Below are 24,137 nucleotides of genomic sequence, written 5' to 3'. Positions count from 1 at the left end.
GGACATCTTTTTTGTTACTGCATATTGTCTTGCAGCAGCACAGTTATTATGTTCCTTGGCAAAGTTTACAACTTTCAGTTTGAAACTGGCTTCATATTCCCTTCTTCTTGCTGATGCCATGATGGGGTCTTGTCTACCAGCCATTTTGCTTAAATATACGGTACACCTACTAATCTGTCAGCCCGCTGGATGTGCGGTAATACTGTATGTGCGGTAGCTTTGGCTACATACAGTATACCACGCTGAGCCAAGCTGGCTCAAAACGAATGTCCCTATGGTAATCTGTCAGTCCACTGGATGAGCGGTAATCAGGGGCAGACTGACCATTCTGGCATTCAGGCATTCCCCAAGGGCCTGGGGTCAGTAAGGGGCCCCCTGAGATGCCCCTGATACCTTTCATAGGCTTTTTTGGGTGTGGTTTGAGTGATAGCAAGGACACATGGGCCCCATGATTTCCTATTGCTATTCCTATTTAGGATGCTTCGAACATTAACAAAAGGTCCAAACTATCACATTGTGTCATCTGAATGAAACAAATGAAAATGAATGTATTGTTTTATTATAATTTATTTTGGATTAGTTGAAATACATTACTGTTGTGATTTGGAGATTTGGACATATCTGAATCTCTGAATAACAAGAAGTTTGTCCGAACTTTGATTCATAGTGAACTGAATCACACATGTCTAGATGGAACAGTTTGTTGGACATTGGCTGATAGAGTATGTGTTTAATTGTTCTCTCAGTAGGAGATCATCCAGGTATCCCACTAAGGGGATGCCCTGTGAGTAAAGCAAGGCTATCATAAAGACTAACACCTTGGTGAGAACTCAAGGTGCAGTAGACAGGCCAAATGGAAGGAACATTAACTAGTAGTGTTCTATGCCCACAACAAAACAGAAGTAGCGTAGATGTGCCTGAAAGATGTGGACACTCAAGCAGGTATCCTTTGAGGCCAGAAAGTCTCTCAGATAAATGGAATCAATGACTTACTTGGACAATTCCATGCAGAATATTTGAATTTGAATGAAGATATTGAGTGTTTTTAGATCCAGTATGAAGTGAATGATTCCTTTTGTTAGGGAGCAGTAAACACCTCTGAGTAAAAACATGGAAGCCTTTCCTTTTCTGGAACAATAGCAGTGGCTCCCTGAGAGAGCAGTTGTTTCAGAGCAGTGTGAAAGTATGTTAGTCATTTGGAGACTTTGGCAGATTTGACAACATGAAGTGGGTCGGAGACAGTTATAGAAATTCTAGCTCATAGCCCCTGGATATCGAGACCTTTAGCTATGTATCTAATATGCTTCCAGATCAGGTGGTCACAAAGTCTAACAGATCTAAAGAAATGAATGGATCTATTCCTAGCTTCTGAGGAAGGTGGCAATCCAACCCTAGGCTTAGATTATTTTGCTAGGTCAAAAGGCTACATTTCCCTCCCATTGATTCCTAAGTGAGTCCAGAAATACCCCAAAAAGACACGTATCCATAAATCCATATACAGTAAGCATTTTTTCACTGTTGTTCAGAAGTGCAAGATTGTTCAGAAGAGACTTCTGTGTATGCACAGACAGAATACTCATTCTGGATATGGGATGCATAACATCCAAAAGCCCAACAACAAAATAATGTAGGGCAACAGACATGAATTCCAATTGATCAGTAAAGGCTGATTTGAGCTCTGATGTCATATCCGTGTTCCATACCACCAAGGTCTGGTAACAGGATATGAAAAAATAGCAATGACGGTTGCAAGGCGAGGCCTGTAAGGATGAACTGGGTCATGGAAAGGGTTGAAAACATTTATCAACTGGTTTTCTAAACATTGGAGGGTCCTCAACAGGGTAAATGAATGCCTTGTTAAGGTGAGAATGGCAAGATCCACAGTACAAACTGGAGTAGACCACTCAAAATACAAAACAGTTTAAGGACTAGTAATGGAGTCCAGACTAGTAGCATTAGACAGTAGACAGTTCGGGCACAGGTGATGCAAGTGACTTCATTAACAAATAAATGCCTAGGAGGTATGTCAGACTAAACTTAAACTTCCTTAGGCACAATCATCTGAAAAGGTATGGGTTGCACTCATCCTCCCCAGCTGAATGTGCAGAACCAGCTGCAGGCAAGCCAATGACAGACTCAGGAAGAAATGTCACAGAAATATGCTTGTGGACCTTGCTTGTGGAGTAAGCTATTATGGTAGTGAAGTATTGCATAGAATTATACTTAACCACAAAAGGTTCCTCCCTGAAAAATGCAAAAGAAGAAACTGTTAAATGGAGATGTGGAAGACTCAGGGAAGCTTGAAGACTCAAGCAGGGAGCAATGGTCCTGGTTGCTGGTTAAAGCAGAACTCAAGCCAGAAATAAAAATACTAAAATTAAGAGCCCAATAAAATACATTAAAAGAACACTAGTTTTTTTCTGCAATATTCAACTTGAACTCAAAGATTTCGCCTGGAGTGTTTTTTTTCAGCCAATAGACGTCTGCACTCTGATGGCCAATATCATTTAACCCACTTTTTCTGAGCCCAGGAAGCAGTGAACTGACCCCAGGCAGTGACTATGCAGTTTTCTCTTCCTATCAGCATACTTTTTGTCAGAACATGAACTGATTTGCTTTTTGTACCGCTTCCTCTTTCACACTCCAGCTCTGCTATACAGGAACTGCAAGAGGCTGATACCAGGTTGAGTACAGGTACCTACACAACTTGCATTTAAAAATATATTTAAAGCAGATCTCCACGCAAAAGGGGAAGTTCATCTTTAAGGCTTTGCCACCCGCTCCCCATTAAGGATTGGCACCTTTTGGGGAGCTGGAGGGGGGTAAGGGGTACCCGAGTTTGACAGGTACCCGCTCCCACTTCTGCTGTGACCACCTAGGTGTTTGGAAGTGGAAATTGTCCTCCTCTCCCTTCCCGTCGTCTTTTGGGACATGTGACAGGTCCCAAAAGACTATGGGACCATTCACAAAGTGCAGTGCTACTCGTGTGTGCGCAGTGGGCACTTGGCAGTGAAGGCGCAAGCTGACACAGTCGGGTGCCCACACTGAAGATGCTGGCGCCAAGGAGACAGGACGGTTGGTCAACCTGGGTGGTGTGAGGACACCATGGGATCAAGGAATGAATACCCAATTTTTAAAAGTCAGCAGCTACAGTTTTTGGAGCTGCTGACTTTTATTTTTTTTAATTCTGAGTGGACCTCCGCTTTAATGATGTATTAAAGTTTAAAGAGCATTTACAGTATGTATGTTATGTCAGTACATAGTTCAGCTTTAATTAACTTTGTAAATATAACTATTGTTCTTTCTTTATGTGTCAAAAAGTTAGTAAAAATGGAAATTTAATGAGACCAGTGACAGATTGTATATCCATATGCTATGTAAGTGTATTAATTACCCTCTTAGAAATAGAACAAGATAATACCAGGTCCCATAATGACCTGTCTTCTGTTGCAACAGCTTGGAACAGCACATCAGCACACATACAGTACTGCAGATGCTGCCTACCTTGGATATCGGCAGCTTTAGACCTGGCTTTTGGCAATTGGAGTATGTAAGTATGTCACATAGACTGATGTCGGCATTGACCAACACATAACCCTTTGTAATATCTACTATATAGAAAGCATAGTGTCTGATACGTGAAAATAGATCAATAAAACAGACTCATATACGTCAATAGATCAATAAAACAGACTCATATACGTATCTGATTTGATATTATATGATTCAAGCTAGTAATTAGATTAATTAGAATATTTAATAAATATTCAATTAGCACAATCTGTTCTCTTTTTCTCAATAATACTATATTACATACATATATAGTATGAGTACAGTACACTGAGAAAGAGGTGCTTTTGGGAAGACCAAGAAAGAGAGCTGTTTATACAGTAATCTTTTTCTTTAATCCCAAGAGACATTCAAGTATAACAGAATTTACATAAATTGATATATTCTTTTGACAGAAATGAATCTCTTTTATACATTAACACTAATGTAACTGCAGTGTAACTTGTTTCCTGTCCTTGGTTATAAACAGTGTGAGTTTTCAATTGCTTAGTGATATTTTTCTTTATTCTTACCCTGTTTAGGAGTTCATCTATCTCAATGACAAGAGTATCTTGGTTGTTCTGTGCCAGCTGGAGAAGTCTTTCAGGAGCTCGTTGAGGTGACAGTAAATGCTGAAAAGTTATTAAGACACATTTCAGTACTGAAGGAGCTTTTAACTGTGTGCACACAGAGCATCTTTATTTCTCTATAATTTGTCATTTCCCCAATGTTATGACAGGCTTACTATACATTCATAATAAATGTTTATTTGCAAGCAGAAAAACGCATGCAGTGATTTCAACATACCCTTAAACATCGTGCGATTATTAGTAGACAGGTACATCACAGCAGTCTGAATACACAGGGCTGCTATGATTGGCTGTGCCTGTTGTGCAGCAAGTCAATCCTACTGTGTGGGTATGCTGATATTATAAAAACTATTGGATTGCTGTCAGATGCATAAAAACATAGAAACCTATCTCAGAACTCTGAACTTCAGTATTTGACAGAAACACAGTTAAATTCTTATTCCTGTTTTTATTTGCAATTAATACCCAAGTAAAGTATTGTATAAAACTACATTTATACCATATTGCACAAAAAAAGAATTGTTTGATATCTTGACTGCTTGTGGTTATCTAGAACCTGAACTGAAAAAAAAAATGAAAGCTCATTTTTCTGAGGTAGGAAGGAATTAAATGTCAAAACCTAACATCACACTTTGTTGACCAAAATAATAAAATGTATCTTATTCTATTTTAACTAAATCTGTCACATAAAAGATAGAACATACTACACGTGGTTTGCATTTCCCATCACTTTCTGTCTCAATGATAGTAGTCACAGGACAAAAGTGTGGGTGAATCTCCCCAGCAGAGCGACAACCAACTATAGAATACCTGACAGAGACTACGATCCTTCCCTACTCAATGGCCTCATATACACTGGGTGTTTAATTCCATAACATGCAGCTCTGTTTAGTTGTGGCTGGAGGGCAGAGGTGCATGGTTCAGCCACATTGATGGCAGCTATGGCTGGACAGGGATACATGGTGCACTAAGCAGCATGTACATTTAGGCAGTATGGGCCAAGGGACAAATGCAAGCAGTTTTCTTTCCGGGAATTCATCCCCGGGCCCATACTGCCTTAAACAGAAGTACTGCAGAGTGGAGAGTACAGTTGGAGAGCTGGAGCAAGTGTCAGTTGATCACAGCACTTGTGTTCCATGAAGAACTACAAGTCTATCTGCTGTGGTCCCATCAGGCGAGACTTGTAGTTCATTCATTTACAGATACCTGTGACAGCAGCTTCAGGAGAGATAACCCCGGCATGCTATCATGGAGGGTGACAAAGAGGGGAAGTGTTTCGAGAGTTGGGGGTTCCATTTGCACCACATTACATGTTACACCCTAAATACAGGTGTAATATGTATTATGGAGCAAAAGGTGGAGTTTGCCTTTCGGTAAATAAAATGAATCAACTATGCAGAATCCTCTAGTGTCTAAAAATTCCTTTTTATGAAGCTAACTGCACCTCTGATTCAACTCTAGTCATGAAAATCTCTTTATAGTCAACATTTATATTCTCCTGCTTATTCAGAAGCGATATAATATTGGTGTGTATAAAAAATATAGCATTCAAATTAAACCAAATTAAAGTGTTCAGAGTGTGCAAAACATTTAAAGTAGACATGAATTTAAAAAAGTGAAAATTTGCTATCCTATGTAGAGAGATAATCTAGAGATGTTTATTGTATCCAAGCAGTACCCTGAAAAATCTACCTTTTGCCTTAAACTTCCCTTGAAAAATAACAGCACACATTCTGTGCCTACGGTATTCCAGCTGTTTATTTGCATTGTGTCACTACAGTGCTGTTCACAGTTCTCCTTGAAGGAGAGAAAACTTTAAATGAGGACCTGTGGTGCAACATCTCCCTGCTGCCGTTTTATTCATTCTGTGGATTTGTGCTTTCTGCACCTCCCCTCTGCATCTTGATTTTTAACATACCAGTCATTAGATCACCAGACAATGTGAGGGGGTTAAGCTCTGTGAGGAATCAAATCTCTGCTCCTCTACCAAGATGGCCTCTCCTAAACAGAGACAGTGCAGATCAAGGCATAATAAGACAATAATAGAGAAGGATCAGCTGCAGAGAGACCACAGACAATGCTAGTGACTAGTCCATTATCGGGAATAAGTTACTAAGTTCCTGAACTAAATTATTACTCTAAAAAAACTGTCCAAATCATGTTCTCATAGGTGTATCTATGATTTGTCAAGTATAAGCACATATTTTCATATACACTTTAAAAAGAAATATGCACATTTAATTTACTGTTCTGTGATAAATAGGCTTTGGCATTCATTTATCTCCTTAGTATTATTTTTGCATTTAAAATCCATTTAGAGAGGAAAAGATCTGTACTGGTGTGATAAATGGTTTCATCTTTGGGACAAGCCCTTGATGTCAGATTGTAGCCGTGATTGCACACACAGCTTTGTGTCATTAATACCTACACTTGGCTCACTAACCATGCTTTGTGGAACAGTACAGGTTACTGCTATCAGCAAGATAGAATACTAAAGAAACCCAGTGATTTGGTCAAAACCAGTAAGTGGAACTATGAGTTAACATGACTGCATAGTTAAATGATTGTTGACAAAGAAATACAAAGTATCTTCATTAACTACTTCAGCTTTCTGGACATGCATAGCACATCCAGAGTCTAAAGAGCTTAAATCAAGCTTATGGTTGCTGTAGAAGTCGTAAGTGTGCATCTGTTTTGTTTAGCTTGCTCCCTGCTTTAATTTAAAAGTTTACTGTAAAAGTAATGTAATGTAAAAGTGTAAAGTTCAATGTAAAAGTATGTTTACAGTACTTGCAGTGTGCTGACTCTTACCCCCATCCCCCCTCCATCAGCCCCTCCTCTCCATAGTTCCTGGGCTCTCTCGCTCTACAAAAAAATGTGTTCAGGATGAAGTGCTGGAGGAGATCAGGGAACATCTGTTCCAAAATCTCTTCTGCTGTGCATGATAGCAGAAATGCTCATCTCTGAACATTTCTGGCTTCATATTTGTCATTCCCCAGCTGCTATGGCCAGGGAAGAAGCTAATCAAGCATAATCTATGCTTAATTAGCTGCAGTGGAGAGCATGGGAGACAACCAAAAATGCCAATGTGTGCATAGGATGTTTTCTTTAAAAAAAACTACCTCTTTATAACTTTGGGTACTGTAATTTTGCCTGTGCATACAATTGTGAGGCCTGATATACACTCACCAGCCCCTTTATTAGGCACACCTTGCTAGAACCGGATTGGACCCCTTTTTGCCTTCAGAACTGCCTTAATTCTTTGTGGCATAGATTCAACAAGGTGTTGGAAACATTCCTCAGAGATTTTGGTTCATATTGACATGATAGCATGCCTTCCTATCATCTTGAACCAGTATGCCCATTCTCCTCTGACCTCTGACATTAAGAAGGCATTTTCATCCACACAACTGTCTCTCACTGGATATTTTCCCTTTTTCAGACCATTCTCTGTAAAACTAGAGATGATTGTGCATAAAAATCCCAGAAGATCAGCAGTTTTTTAATACTCAGACCAACTCGTCTAGCACCAACAACCATACCACGTTCAAAGTCACTTAAATCCTCTTTCTTCCTCATTCTGGTGCTCAGTTTGAACTTCAGCAAGTCATCTTCATCTCGTCTAGATGCCTAAATGCATTGAGTTGCTGCCATGTGATTGACTGATTAGTAATTTGTGTTACCAAGCAATTGCCCTTCTGTCTTGCTTCCTACTCCGGTGGTCCCCTCTCTGACGGTGGATATCCAGGAGGACAAACTGCAGGTATAATGTGAATCTGAAACATTCTGTGACTTAGTAACAGCTGCAGTAAGAAAACAGGGAGTGCTGCCAGAATATTTGTGTTTGTGGCATCTCTGAAACGGTCCCTGACTCCCAACTTCAACATGACTTGCGGTCTCTGTTTTCCACTCTTGCCACCAAAGTCCCAGATGTTGATTGGCGCATGGACCGAGCACATAGATCATTAGGCCTGAAACATCCTGAGGGTACTAGGTCCAGAGATGTTATCATTCGTTTTCACTACTTTGACAGCAAAGAAGCCTTGCTCACCTCTACGTGCAACAAGTCCTCCCTGGAATTTAAAGGGGACAAGCTTCAGATTTTCAGTAATCTATCCCCCATTACCTTGGCAAAGAGATGTGTCTTGAAGCCGGTTACATGCATCTCCAGCAACACCATATTGCTTAGCAGTGGGGGTTTCCTTTTAAGATTGTTGTCTATAAAAGATAATGCCCAAGTCTTACTCCATGATCTACATGAAGCAGACTTCTTTAAATAGTTGGGACTTCCTTCTATGCTGGAAGAGGCCTTTCTGCAACCTTCTATGCCATCCAGGTCTTCTGCTATTCCACGCAAGGTCTGGACACCTGCTAAACCCGGGAGGAAGAGGTTTCCATGCACTCCCCAACGGCCCCAACCTCCTGGCTTGGTGGGCCTCACCACTTGACTCTTCCAAGTATCAGGTTTCTCGCCCTGTTAAATGAGCCTTTATGCTCCCATATGTTCCTTAGAAACTTCCATTATCCCTTCTTCAATAATATGTACTGATTACAGCTGTTATGTGATTAACTGAGGTAGGCAGCTGTCATTTAGGGACAGCTGCCGCATTGCCCCCTCGTGTGTCAGGCTTTAGCCCTGACAACTGGGGATATCTCTGATATCCTGGGTATATATCTTTAATGATATCTTTGTTTCCTGCAGTAATCCCTGCGGCTTCTGTTCTTTGTGATACATTTGTTTGTACTAGGCTTGTTGCCATGCTAATCGCCTGGTTCTCTTTTTCTGTTGTTTTCTTTTTCGTCTCATCCAATATAATTTTTCTGTATGCTCAGGTTGCACAGCTGCTATACCCATTACTGTTTCATGATGGCTTTACGACTGTTGTCATATAATGTCAAAGGACTTAATTCAGTCCAAAAATGGTGGATGGCTCTGAAGGAGTTCAGATCCTCGGGAGCAGATATTATATTAATTCAGGAAACCCATTTCAAACAGGATGGCTCTTTTCACTTGGACTCCAAGAGCTTTCCACAATCTTATTCAGCTTTTGATCCCGGAGTGGCTATTTTGATCCGGAAAAACTGCTCCTTGAGGGTCTCCTTCTCTCGGGTTGACCCACTTTGTCGCTATGTCTTGTTGGAATGTGTGTACAAGGGCTCTCCATTTATACTCTTGAACCTGTATGCACCCAACTCTGGTCAGCTGTTATTTCTCTCCTAAACTCTAGAGAAGTTATGTTCGATATCCACTCCATGTATGATTGTTGGGGGAATTTTAATTTAGTTATGTCTCCCCATAAGGATAGGAAGGTGCTCTTTGCCCCTACTCCATCAAAAAGGCTATGCTCCTCCTTGTCTGGTTTCTGCGAGCTGATTCGGGAGCATTGTCTCTTTGACGCCTGGTGGGTCAAACATCCTCTATATAGGCAATTAATGTTTTATTCCACTCCACATCGCATGTTCTCTCGATTGGATCATTTTTTTGTCACCTCCCCCCTGATCCCTTTTTTGGTTTCTTTGGAAATCAACCAGATGAGTTGGTCGGACCATGCCTCACTGTCACTTGATCTCCTTCTCCGTAACTCCTCCCCTAAGGTCTGTCATTGGTGCTTTAATGAGAGTTTTATGCGCGCTGAACAACTTCAAGAGGAGTTCTCTCGGGGTCTGGATGCTTACTTTCACTTCAATGTTGGCTCAGTATCTTCATCCTCAACCCTTTGGGAGGCCCATAAGGCCATCATTAGATGCCTCTGTATTTCCATGGGCACCCATTTAAAGAAGGCCTCTCTTTGTGCCAGACAATCCCTTTTATGCCAATTATCCTTAGCCGAACGTTGATTGCTAGATAAACCGTCTATACCTCCAGAAAGTTTCCAATATACGTGATCAAATTTGGGCTCTTGACCTGCATAAAACTGATCAATCTCTTGCCCAGGTTAAAAATGTTATGTGTTCTCTAATAAACCACATTTTATGCTCATGAATAAACTTAAATCTCAAACGTCAACCTCTTTTGCCGGGCCATCTACTCCAGTCCGATGTCAAACGCACATATGACCCGCAGGTCATGGCTACAATATTTGGGGAATACTATGAGAAGCTCTATAATTGCCTAGCCCCTGATATTCATCCTCCCCTTCAGATGGCTGCCTTTGATGCCTTTTTTGACTCCTTACATTTACCGTGTTTGTCACCTTCCGATGTTACAGCTTTGAACACAAAGATTTCCATTGATGAATTATTGGATGTTATTAAGCACCTTCCTACTCACAAGTCCTCAGGACCGGACGATCTCCCTTGCTCATATTACAAGTCCTTTATTGGCATCTTAGCCCCATCTTCTGACTTTGTTTTGGGATCTCCTGAAGGGGTCTTACCTGCATGACAATTTAACTCGTGCATATATTTCTGTGATCCCCAAGCCGGATAAGGACCATTCCCTTCCAGTTAATTATCTCCCCATAGCCTTATTAAACTCTCACTACAAGATTTTCACAAAAATACTAGCTAATAGATTGGCCAAATGTATCTCCAATCATATACACAGAGACCAGGTGGGCTTTGTCCCGGCTAGACACGCTGCAGATAACACCAAGAGGACCATTGACTTGATCGATCTTGTCGATAAGTCCCTGAATCCTACTCTCTTGTTGAGCTTGGAAGCGCAAAATGCATTCGACCAATTAAGTTGGCATTACATGTGTCTAGTCTTAGAGAGATTTGGGTTTAGTGGTCCGTTTGTGGCTGCTTTGAAAGCCCTTTACTCCACTCCTTCTTCCCAGGTCAAATTAGCGTTGTTCTTGTCCCCTTCTTTTCGGATGTCCAATGATACACACCAGGGATGCTCTCTTTCCCCCTTTTTATTTATCCTCTGTTTGCAGCGGTGCGACGGCTCCCCTCGAGTCGCGGCGGTGTGAATGCGCAGGCATGAGAACATGCGGCCGTGCATGCGCAGTAGCGTGGAAAACTTGCGCATGCGCAGTAAGCACACATGTCACGTCAGGCGGGCTATTTAAACCTGCTTAGTAATAAAATCATTGACTTCTTGTCTACTACGTTCCTGCACATATTCCTTATCCTGATACCTGTATTTTGCATTACCTGACTAAGAAAGAACTCCGCCTGCACTGACCCCGGCTATCCCTGACCATTCACTTGCCTCCTCCTTCTGTACTTTATCTGCCCGCTTGAGACTGACCCGGCTTGTCTGACTCTGCTACATTATCCTGCCTGCACCTGGCCTGCATCTTGTCGGCTACCATACTCACCTGCCGCTGCACCCAAGGTACTGCATCTGGCCTGCATCCGGGTCACCACCATACCTGTATGCTACTGCATCCACACACTGGTGCCCGGTCCCAATCCACATCCTGACTGCCGCCACACCTGCTTGCTGCTGCACCTACTTTTCTGCACCCGCATCTGGCTTGTGTCCGGATCTCCTGGGTCCCCAGCTACCTGCCGTCAGCTTCAGATCTACACGGCACTCCTGCCACTCCTGGCTCTGCGCCCTCTGTTCCCACTATCAGGTGCTCCGAGCGGGAGTTGTAAGAGGAAACCCTCTCTCCACGTCAGGCTCCCCAACCAGGTATGTGACAGAACCTTTGGCTATAGCTATCAGATCCATCCCAGATATCCAAGGGAAGGGATACGCACCCACAATAGTGACTTTAAGCTGTCTTTGTTTGCTGATGATATCTTGCTGACACTGATGGAGCCCCACACTACTCTGCCGGTTTTACATCGTACTCTACAGCTTTCTGGTGCCCTGTCAGGTTATAAAGTTAACACGTCTAAAACTGAAGCATTACCGCTCCAAATACCTTCTGCCATATTTTCTTCTCTTCAGTCAAATTATCCCTATCGCTGGTGCCCCCACTCCTTGAGGCATTTAGGTACTAACCTTACCTCCTTACCACTCCCTTTATGAAGCTAATTTTTACCTCTTTTTCACGCTATTTCCCAATCCTTAAAATCTTGGGACATCCTGGCAATCTCCTTCCTCAGCAGGCTTAATGTGCTAAAAAAGACCATACTGCCTAAGCTTTTGTATCTGTTTGAGATTCTTCCTGTATCTATTCCCATGACCAAGCTATGTTCCCTTCAGAAATCCTTCCTCCACTTTATTTGGTATAATAAATCTCACTGAATTGCCCGTACAATCCTTCTCTCACCTCGATCTAGGGGAGGTCTGGGGGCTCCTGACCTTGTATCGTATTATTTGGCCACTCACCTCCGTACCCTTGTCTCATGGTCCTCTCAGCGCCCCATAATAAATGGGCCGAGATTGTATGGCTGCAGTTGAGTCCATTGCACCCTTGTTCTCTGCTGTGGTCTGTGACCAACATAGAAATCACCTTCACATGCATTTTACGTTGTCTATATGGAGGCGCTGTAGGGATAGATTTGCCCTGTCTTCTCTTTGTTCACCTCTGACCAATGTCATACTTAACCCTAGTCTCCCGGATAGTTTGGCTCAGGCCTGTATAGGCCCTCTATTTCAACTGCGACACTTGGTCCATCCAGTGACCCGAAAGCATAGACCCTTTGAGATTCAAAAAGCTACTCATATGTCTCCTCATCGGTATTATGTTTACCTACAGATATGACACTTCTTCTGCTCCAAGATACCCTCTCTGAACCTACAGAAACCTACTCTTTTTGAGCGCATTTGCATTTAGGGTCCATACAAACAGGGCCTAATTTCCTCTATGTATAAGTTGCTTCAAGACGCCTGTCCCCTTTCTCCTGATACTCACCTTTATATGGCCATGAATCCTTTTGCAGCTGCTTTTACAGGTGCATATCTCATTTGAACCCATTCACTTTTTACTGGGTCTGCCTTTTACAGGCCTCTCCAAATTTGCCAAAAAGCTATCCTCTCATGTTTTAAAAGTGACTAGGAGAAGCATCCCTATATCATTGACTATCTACTACGCCTCCTATGTGGTCAGAATTGGTGAGGGTTATTGCAGGGATTAGAAGAATGGAGTACTTCACCGCTATGCATGCTATCTTCTGCATTCTTCTTCCTCTTTCATTGACTTGTGATTGTTATTTCTCAAACTCTATGCAACTTTTTGTTCATTGTAAGCCCTTTAAAACTCAATAAAAAGTAAATTATGAAAAAAAAATGCTCCAAAGGGGAACTGGTGGCATTTATTCCGTATGTACAATCATTCTGATATTCTTGGTAAAAAAATACTTTGAAAACAATTCACCTGTGCATGTTGATATGTCAAATGTTAACATTCAACTAATGAGTTTTTATATCTGAATATATTTGCATGCCAGTAGTAAGTATAAGGTGCTTAGCCTCAGTAATTTTTCATATAGCAAAATGCACTTTACCGGAGGGACATCGTATTCAGGTCCCATAGCTGTGTTGATGCATTGCTAATACCAGATTTATTGGGCTTAGTCATGTTTATATGAATTTTTGCTGATGATCTTCAAATGTCAAGGTTGTTTTCAGTGTTAATATGGCACTGCCTTAAAGAATTAGATAACACTGTAAAACCAGGGGCGAACTGACCATTTGGAAACTCGGGCACTGCCCGAGGGCCCGGGGTCAGAAGGGGGCCCCATGAGATGCCCCTGGTACCTTTTTCATAGACTTTTGTTGGGCAAGGACACAGGGGCCCCATGATCCCCAATTTCCTGGGGGGCCCCATGAGTTGTCAGTCCACCCCTGTGTATAACTGTTATACTAATGATTAATGCATAGATATATACATCAGTCACTTTTCTGAATATTCATTGACTGATGAAAATAATTGTATAACATTACATGACAAATTGGACTATGCTATGTTATTTCTGTAAACATTGTTCTCTGATTGCCTGTATGTAGGAATTAAAGCATTACTAAGTTTTAGAAAAAAAAATGTAATATGTTGCAGCTTTCCAGTCCTTATATGCAATGGCTATTTACCTTTTCTTTTCTCAGGCTAAGAATATCTCCATCAAGTATGAAAAAAACAAAACAATTGATCTTGCCACAAATAGTGTCCTCGTCATTTCCTGGGTGCTGACCAGGAAGTTATCTTTCGAACTACTAACCTTCCCACATCCCCATACAATTTATAAAAAATAAAGGAAAACATGTTTGAAGTCCACCTTGGTCCCTTCCATAGATACAATTGAAAAGCAAGCATGTCCACTTAAGGACAGGAATTGTGCTATTTGCATGATTACTAAGTGGAAATAAAGGGAAAAAAGCCTTAAAGAATAATCGCTTGTATCTCTGTTGAGAAGATGAAGCCCCATTAAAAAAAACTGGTACTTTGTGGAACCTTGTCCTGAATTTGGGGGCAACTATGAACTTCCACAGGGTTTCTTCTTAAGACTTAGACAAATAGAGAGGCGAGAAGGTAAGAATAAGAAATGGAGGTGGTTAACATTTAGGTTAACCAGTTGTTTTTCTTGCATTGGGAATGTTTAAGTTAACTTTATGGGCAACAGGAGACAGATATTCCTAAAGCCTAGAAAGTAAAAATCCCACCATGCAGTGTTAGTGTCCCCACACTGCAAGAGCAAAATACTTGTTTAGGTCTAGGGGACTGGGAAGAGCACCTTTACTTACTTGATCCCTGATCCCCTGGCACCCATGGCTCTCCAATGATCCAATGGTGGACTGACCTTCAGAGTCCTCACATCCAGTGCAGGACTATGAGCTCTGCATTGTACTTAATGAGGGCATCCAACTACCAGAGCGCAGAAGAGCAGAAGATATGGGGCAGATCTAACAGCACAATGGGAGTCTGCTGGGGCCAAGGATCAGGTAAGTAAAGTGCTGGTCCCCTAGACCTAAATTAACTTGTAATCCTTGCAGTGCAGGAGCATTCCCACGACAAGGAAGGATTTTTGTTATTCTCTAAGTTAAAGTTCAACATTATTTCATAACAACAAATTATAGCAAAGGGAACAGGAAGTGGAGATAACAAATGAAAACATGACAACTGTCCCTCATTTCTCTTTACCCAGGATCTTTTTGTAAAGTTAGTCAGATTAATTTTAAAGGGAAATTAAAAAATTGGATATTTATTTTTCATATATTTTGCATATCTTTAAATGTTAAATATAATGTTTAAAGTATATATTTCATTATAGCATAATTTGTGGTTTCAGCTGACTATTTGGCCTAATATATAATTTTATGTGCATAATAGTTGAAAGAATGATAATTACTGCATGTTATATACTGCTATTAGTCATTGCAAAATGGATCTGGGTATGGAAAACAAAAAAAATTTTAATATTTTTTTCTCAACAACATAAAAAGGCTTTAAATAGAACCAATGGAACACCATCCTTTTCCAAAACCAGTAAGACTGTAGTGTTCCTATTAGGGAGTTTATACTGTTTCTGCATTTGTCATGGTGCCATTGTCACAGGGATAGAAAGAGATGATAAATACAGAATTTTAATGTGGTCTCCAGAACAGCAAGCAAAGGAAAGTCTTCCAATGAAACACCTGATCTAGTGACAACTGTCTCAAAGAGGACTTTTTTCACTTTTTAGAGATTTCCTCTAACTTCCTGTTTCCAAGGGCAGGAGGTTAGGCTAATTCTCCCTATAGGCTCACAGACAGCAAACAGAAAAAAAACAGACAGGGGTTTATACCCTCCCTTCCCTACTCTATCTTTATATAAACTGAGATGTGAAGCATAAAGTTACTGGTTCATCAGAAAGCTGGAAACAGCTAAAGAAGCTTATTTAATAATAATTTTTGCAATCTAAAATCCCCTATAGCAACTAATCAAAAATCATTCATTAGCCGCTTCCTGTCTGCCCTATAGCAGAAATACTGCCACAGGGTGACACGGGTGTGCAAAATCACTTATATATACATGATTTTGCATTTCCAGGTAGGGGGCGAGCCAAGTGATTTCTGATGATCTCCAACGGGAGGAGGACTGTTTTGTTTACTAACAGTCCTCCTCCCTGTCAGCTTGGGCTCACTGCTCTGGATGGCTGTGCACAAAGCTTTTTTTCTTATGTGTTTGCTTTTGCTTACGTCTCTCCTTTGAAAGAAAACAAATTCAGCCAGAATGTCTCAGGACTGTTAAAATGCAATATAGTATGTTTATTTTTCGGTTGAGATACAGTTTAAATACTATAGTAAACTGAAATATGATTTCTACAGGTTACAGCACTTTTCACATTATCGGTGGGTCTTTATTCATTACCTTCATATAATTATCAAATTATTATCTTGTGTACATTCCAAGATAATTTGTTAACAGCATATATTAAAAGAAATCACAGCATTTTCTAGCCTGCTTCAATTATCTGAAATGTTTGAAAAAGGAACTTGCATGTTTACCTTTAATTCCTGAGTTTCATTTTCAAAGCCAAACAGCATTTTGTAGGGTGGAGGCAGTGGGCCAGAAAGATTGACGCTCATGACCATCTGGTTTAGCTGATCCAAGTCATCAAGAAGGAGGCCTGTACATTCATCATCGCAAACTGTGAAGAGGACAGCATAGAATATTTATACCTAATAAACACCAGAGGCAGATGTTCAATATTTCTGCACTGTGGCATTTAGGAGTGCACAGAACAGGTTGTGTATATTTGTGATGCTAATCCTATAATTAGCCCAACTAAGTGGGGAGAGAGAAAAGGAGGTGCATTGAGAAACCTTAAAATACAGCAATTAGTTGAAACAACTGGAAATTAACATTTTTCATTTTTCTGATTTAAAAGAGAACACAATACTGCACCATCATAACCATTTCCACAAGCAAAGGTTGCACTGGGAAAAACCCAAAAAGCATTCAAATTTACCATGTCACTCAGAGATTTACATAAATGATAGATTAAATTCATAAAATGCTTCTAAATATGCTGGGACTGTATTAACAGCAGCCATTTGACAAAACATTTCATTTAATACATGATGGGTAGTTGAAATAATTTATTTTTGCCTTGAATATTTTAAAGTATGATGGTATGATATATTCTTTAATTATGAATGGTTAGGACAGTGTATATTACATAATGCACTAGTTTATTTGTATAATAGAATGTATTATATTTTTGCTATAACTATTTCAACAATGCAGTTTAGTCACAACATTATAATAAATGCCAATTCCATAAAAAGCAAAAGCAAATTCAGTGTTAGACATCTACGAATAAGTGAATGAATCACCTGCTTTTCTATTGCATGCAGGGAATCAAGGTGCAAATTTTTTCTGCTATAATTTGTGTTTTCACCTTCACACACCCATAAGAAAAACACTCACTGTTTTGCAGCTGGATTCCTAATTCTTTTGTTTTTATATGTCATGCATCACATATAATTTACTGAAGAAAAGCCTTGTAATGGCTTTTCTGCAATAATAAATACTACAATGGAAAAAGGACCAGTGCTTTTTATGGTAAAGAAGGACAGTTCCAAACAAATCACCACTTTTTTGCTTTACTCTTGCTTTACTCTTCCTTCCAACTCTGGACACTTGTTGGATTTAGCAAGAGATAAAAAGGTGGAAGAAATAAAGTATCCTGATATGCTTTAACAAAAAACAACCATGTCAAACTGGAACATCCATTTTGAGCAGAGTTGGGCTTTAACCCTTACTTTGAGGGTCCACGAGGGCTCACTGTACAGACAAAGACGGCAGTGATTTAAACTTTCACTGCCGGTGGTAAACATCATGGTAGGCATTTAGGTATGTAAGCAGCTGAGGGGATGGTTGGGTAATTTAGAGAAGCCAAGGAAACGTAGGTAAGTATACTTTGTCTGAAAGTACACTCATGCTTTAACCAAACCTATAAATATAAGCCTACTCCAAAGCCTATCATTTATCCATAAGCCAACCTTGGAACCTACAATTAAACCTAACCCTAATTAAATCAAAACCATAAGCCTAAACCTGACACTTTGAAACCCACAAGGATATCACAAGATATCATATAATCACCCCAAAACATGATCTTCCCAAAATCTGCACTGTAAACTCATAGCCAAGGGGTATTCACCATCTAAACAGATTAATATGTTTGTGCTAAACAAACAGCAGTCTGTATGTGAGCTAAAAGTGGGCAAAAAGTCCTAAAACACATTTGGCTGAGTGGATTGAACCTCTAGAAAAGTTTCTATTTAAAGCTAAATATCCCTCTTTCCCTCTCTGATATGTACAAAATAGAAAATTAGAAAACGTTATCATATTATTATTAATATCAAATCCATGCATGAAGACACAGCAATCCAAACAATTGTGTATTACTACATTACCATAGACTGCAGAATGATCAACATAGGAATTGGGTCTTGGCTAGAGTTTTCCGCCAAACTCACTAGAGAACAGCATTTTAAAATGTGTGATCCAAATACCAACCCATTCACACTCTCAACAGATTTGCAGATAAAATTAGACAGTGGAGATCTGTGAACTTCATTATAGACAGTAAAACTTAAACAGATACTTGTATGTATTTAGCAGGTGCTAAATCTGGCTGAGAGATAAGGAGTTAGACGCCTACGAATAAAAGATAGACTTAATAAGGTATGTGACATGAGTTTATTCAGAGCGTATTTTTGTATTCTGCATTTATAGACAGATATTGTATGTATAAATGATCGTTAAATCCAAGCATATACTATAAGCACCCTAAGACCTGTATAAATATTGACTTTCCAAGTACATGTTGAGCTTAGACCACCAATTAAAGGACCAATAGAGAGGATCAGGAAAATGATGTGGATGGATCAATATTAGCTTTTCATGTGAAAAAATTACACTGATATATAGATGTTGCTAAAAGCAAAACTTACCATAGACAGATCAAAATTTAGCTGGTTCAGAAGGGACCAACTGAATTTCAATTTTGTGTGGCCATTCCTACTTGACAGATCCAGGAACATGCTGAAAATGTTTTGTTGATCAGCAGCCGCAGCCACTGACCAGTGTATTCTGACATCTGCGAGTCCCGCTGTCAATGTCTTGGCAAGGAGGCATGCCTGCAACCACCTCTAGGTGGCTTTTTTTCACCCAGCCCTCAGGCTGAACCAAAAAAATACCCATCTATGGCCATCTGAACTTTTGCATAATTATTTTCTGCTTATCTTTTGCCCTAGTATCTGATTAGGTTTAATTTATGTTGAAGCTGCCCATCACAGTAATGGAGTGTGTGGTGTGGAAGGCCGGAAGGGACTGGACCAAATATCAATATCATGTAGAAAGTATTTTAAAAAACTGGGTTTTCCCAGGTTTAGGGGTGCATAAAAGTTACAATTACTTGCATGCAACCTGTGCTACTTTTTATAATTGTAACTGACAGTTTAATGCATGAATGCTGCAAGTACAGTTTAATACAGTGGTTCTCAACCTTTCTAGCGCCGCGACCCCTTAATACAGTTCCTCATGTTGTGGTGACCCCCAACCATAAAATTATTTTCGTTGCTACTTCATAACTGTAATTTTGCAGTAGGATGAATAGTGCCACGTCATTGGTGTCATTGGGAGGAATAGTGCCCCATCATTGGTATCAGTGGGAGGAATAGTGCCCCGTCATTGGTGTCAGTGGGAGGAATAGTGCCCCCTTCATTGGTGTCAGTGGGAGCAATAGTGCCCCGTCATTGGTGTCAGTGGGAGGAATAGTGCCCCGTCATTGGTGTCAGTGGGAGGAATAGTGCCCCGTCATTGGTATCAGTGGGAGGAATAGTGCCCCGTCATTGGTGTCAGTGGGAGGAATAGTGCCTCGTCATTGGTGTCAGTGGGAGGAATAGTGCCCCGTCATTGGTGTCAGTGGGAGGAATAGTGCCCCATCATTGGTGTCAGTGTGAGGAATAGTGTCCCATCATTGGTGTCAGTGGGAGGAATAGTGCCCCATCATTGGTATCAGTGGGAGGAATAGTGCCTCATCATTGGTATCAGTGGGAGGAATAGTGCCCCATCATTGGTGTCAGTTGGGGGGAATAGTGCCCCATCATTGGTATCAGTGAAAGGAATAGTGTCCCATCATTGGTATCAGTGGGAGGAATAGTGCCCGATCATTGGTGTCAGTGGGAGGAATAGTGCCCCATCATCGGTATCAGTGGGAGGAATAGTGCCCCATCATCGGTGTCAGTGGGAGGAATAGTGCCCCATCATCGGTGTCAGTGGGAGGAATAGTGCCCCATCATCGGTGTCAGTGGGAGGAATAGTGCCCCATCATCGGTGTCAGTGGGAGGAATAGTGCCCCATCATCGGTGTCAGTGGGAGGAATAGTGCCCCATCATCGGTGTCAGTGGGAGGAATAGTGCCCCATCATCGGTGTCAGTGGGAGGAATAGTGCCCCATCATCGGTGTCAGTGGGAGGAATAGTGCCCCATCATCGGTATCAGTGGGAGGAATAGTGCCCCATCATCGGTGTCAGTGGGAGGAATAGTGCCCCATCATCGGTGTCAGTGGGAGGAATAGTGCCCCATCATCGGTGTCAGTGGGAGGAATAGTGCCTCATCATCGGTATCAGTGGGAGGAATAGTGCCCCATGATCGGTATCAGTGGGAGGAATAGTGCCCCATCATTGCTGTCAGTGGGAGGAATAGTGCCCCATCATTGGTGTCAGTGGGAGGAGGAATAGTGCCCCATCATTGGTGTCAGTGGGGGGAGGAATAGTGCCCCATCATAGGTGTCAGTGGGAGAATAGTGCCCCATCTTTGGTGTCAGTGGGGGGAATAGTGCCCCATCATTGGTGTCAGTGGGGGGAATAGTGCCCCATCATAGGTGTCAGTGGGGGGAGGAATAGTGCCCCATCCTTGGTGTCAGTGAGGGGAGGAATAGTGCCCCATCCTTGGTGTCAGTGGGGGGAGGAATAGTGCCCCATCGTTGGTTTCAGTGGGGGGAGGAATTGTGCCCCATCGTTGGTGTCAGTGGGGGGAGGAATCGTGCCCCATCCTTGGTGTCAGTGGGGGAGGAATAGTGCCCCATCGTTGGTGTCATTTGGGGGAGGAATAGTGCCCCATCGTTGGTGTCAGTGGGAGGAATAGTGCCCCATCATTGGTGTCAGTGGGAGGAATAGTGTCCCATCGTTGGTGTCAGTGGGAGGAATAGTGCCCCATCATTGGTATTAGTGACACCAATGATGGGGCACTATTCCCACTGGCACCAATGATACTTACCTTGCAGACCCCTGCTCCAGCCTGGGCTTGCTCGCTCCCTCCCTCTCCCATGGTACCGACACTTACCTGTCAGATGTCTTCCTTCTCCGGCCGCTCTCCTCCTCTTCACTCGCTCGATCTTCGCGGTGCCGCTCGGCTCCTCCTCTCCAAGCTCCACCTCCTTGCCGGTGATTGGCCGCCTGTGTGCCTCTCCTGAGCTACAGTGCCGGCGGCCAATCACAGGCGAGGATTGATCTCGAGGTGTGTCCAGATGACAGGGGCGGCATGTCATCCCGCCCACACCTGGAGACGGCGGCGGCGGCGGCGGTGAGGAGCGGTGTCTCGGTTCCTAAGACCATCGGAAATATGTGTTTTCCGATGGTCTTAGGCGACCCCTGTGGAAGCGTCGTTCGACCCCCAAAGGGGTCGCGACCCCCAGGTTGAGAACCGCTGGTTTAATAAATGTACTGTTGCTGTTTTATGTTGTTAAAGAAATACAGGTATATTCCCTAAGACTTTGAAAATATAATTTGGGCAATAAGTAATATTTTAATTTGTGTCCTCTGCAAGGACTAAAAGCATAATAACTACAAAGGAATGTGAGATGTTATCTAGAGTTCCTTACAGATGCTTTCTGTTAATACCAGAAACCCTTTTTCATTTTTGCGGGATAATTTATTAAGAGGTAGACATTTGTCACTTATTCACACTTGTCTGTTTTTGCCAGATATCCAATATATTGCCAAAAGTATTAGGACACCCCTCCAAATCATTGGTGTTCCAATCACCTCCATGGCCACAGGTGTATAAAATCAAGCACCTAGGTATGCAGACTGCTTCTGCAAACTTTTTTGAAAGATTGGGTCGCTCTCAGGAGCTCAGTGAATTCAAGCATGGTACCGAGATAGGTTGCCACCTGAGCAATAAGTCCATTTGTGAAATTTCCTTGCTAATAAATATTCCACGGTCTACTGTTAGTGGTATTATAACAAAGTGGAAGCAACTGGGAACAACAGCAACCCAGCCACCAAGTGGTAGGCCACATAAAATGACAGAGTGGGGTCAGCGCATGCTGAAGCATACCGTGCGCAGATGTCACCCACTGTCTGCAGAGTCAATAGCTAAAGACCTCCAAACTTTGTGTGGCCTTCAGATTAGCAGAACAACAATGCGTAGAGAGCTTTATGGAATAGGTTTTTTATGGCTGAGCAGCTGCATCCAAGCCTTACATCACCAAGTGCAATGCAAAGCCCCAGATGCACTGGTGTAAAGCACACCGCCACTAGACTCTAGAGCAGTGGAGATGTGTTCTATGGGGTGATGAATAATGCTTCTCTGTCTCGCAATCCAATTAATTTGCCGGTTGCCAGGAGAACTGTACTTGCTTGATTGTATTGTAAAGGTTGGTGGAGGGGGGATAATGGTGGGGGGTTGTTTTTCAGGGGTTGGGCTTGGTGCCTTAGTTATAGTAAAGGGAACTCTTATGGTGTCAGCATACCAAGACATTTTGGACAATTTCATGCTTCCAACTTTGGGGATGGCCCCTTCCTGTTCCAACATGACTTCGCACCAGTGCACAAAGTAAGGTTCATAAAGACATGGATGAGTGAATTTGGGGGGAAGAAACTTGACTGGCCTGCACAGAGTCCTGACCTCAACCCAACAGAACACCTTTGGGGTGAATTAATGCAGAGACTGTAAGCTAGGCCTTCTCATCCGACATCAGTGCCTGACCTCACAAATGTGCTTCTGGAAGAATGGTCAAACTTTCCCATAGGCACACTCCTAAACCTTGTGGACAGCCTTCCCAGAAAAGCTGAAGCTGTTATAGCTGCAAAGGATGGACCAAGTCAATATTGAATCCTATGGACTAAGACTGGGATGCCATTAAAGTTCCAATGCGTGTGACGTCAGGCGTCCCAATACTTTTGGCAATATAGAAATCTTAAATAGATTGAAACACGTCAAATTGTACAGCAATACACTTTGCAAAGCACATTAAAGTCCACATAATAATTTGCTTTAATGAGTGCATGTGTGCATCAATGCATACATACTTGTGTTATAACACAGATTTACAGTACATGTAATGCAAAGTGCATTGCAACATGTGTTTTCATGAGTTAGAAAATGCATCTGCCAAAAATGAACAAGTGTGAATAACCCCTTAGCAATATGTTGAGCTCACTTTATCAGTCATCAAGTAAAATGCAGCTTCATTTTCATTTTACACATTTGGGTGTTCACAGTGAAGATACCTTCACACTATTCGCTAAACTAGGGTAATATAATTTTGGTAGCTGTCAGCAATAAAAGGTAACAGTAAAATGGTGTGAAAAGTCTGAAAATTTCAGCTGTTAGCTAGCACTTAAGTGCTATTTATCTGTGTCCAAATTTAACCATTGGTTTGGTGGATTTTCTAAGCTTCTATTTTTCAAATACTTGATGATCAGGCCTACAAAGCTATTCCAAGGGAAAATATCTTAGAATATAAACAACAGGCTAGAAGCAGGATAGGGGAATACAGAAGTACCTTTAAGACCTTAGAGGTGCTTCGGTATTTCCATTGTCTTGCATTTACTATTTGAAGACCGCTTCTACCCCCACAAGAAGCTTGCCCTAAATTTTTTTCTATGGTTGAACTGGATGGACTTTTGTCTTTTTTCAGCCAGACTAACTATGTAACTATGTAATTGCAGACACCTCTCTGCTTCCGTGATTCTACTCTCATTCCTGGATGGACTTTCATTCATCTGTATTTCAGGACTTTTTCATATGGACTGTTCCCCATTATAATGATCTCATAATTTGCACCTATACTCTATTTATAATAGAAGCAGGATAGGAATCTAGGGATATAAAAATGTTTTCATCAGTAAAATAAGGGTGTGAGGATAAATTGCACA

The 24,137-nt window shown here is 41.6% G+C and overlaps 1 protein-coding gene across 6 annotated transcripts in view; it reads right to left on the bottom strand.

The window, feature by feature from the left end:
- LAMA2 (laminin subunit alpha 2) overlaps positions 1 to 24,137 on the bottom strand; it is a 1,220,316-nt gene that overhangs the window by 319,931 nt on the left and 876,248 nt on the right. For all 6 annotated transcript variants that reach the window (XM_089676131.1, XM_089676133.1, XM_089676134.1 and 3 more), the window contains 2 exons: positions 16,468 to 16,610; positions 4,083 to 4,181 (listed from right to left, as the gene is read on the bottom strand). In XM_089676131.1, the coding sequence (XP_089532257.1) occupies positions 4,083 to 4,181; positions 16,468 to 16,610 (242 nt within the window). The remainder of the gene's footprint in view (positions 1 to 4,082; positions 4,182 to 16,467; positions 16,611 to 24,137) is intronic.

This window comes from Staurois parvus, unplaced genomic scaffold (assembly GCF_062004578.1).
Source record: "Staurois parvus isolate SC_StPar_1 unplaced genomic scaffold, SC_StPar_1.0 ptg000165l, whole genome shotgun sequence".
Taxonomy (NCBI): Eukaryota; Metazoa; Chordata; class Amphibia; order Anura; family Ranidae; genus Staurois; species Staurois parvus.
The sequence above is the reverse complement of the archived record's forward strand: the minus strand, read 5'-3'. Positions and strand labels throughout refer to the sequence as shown.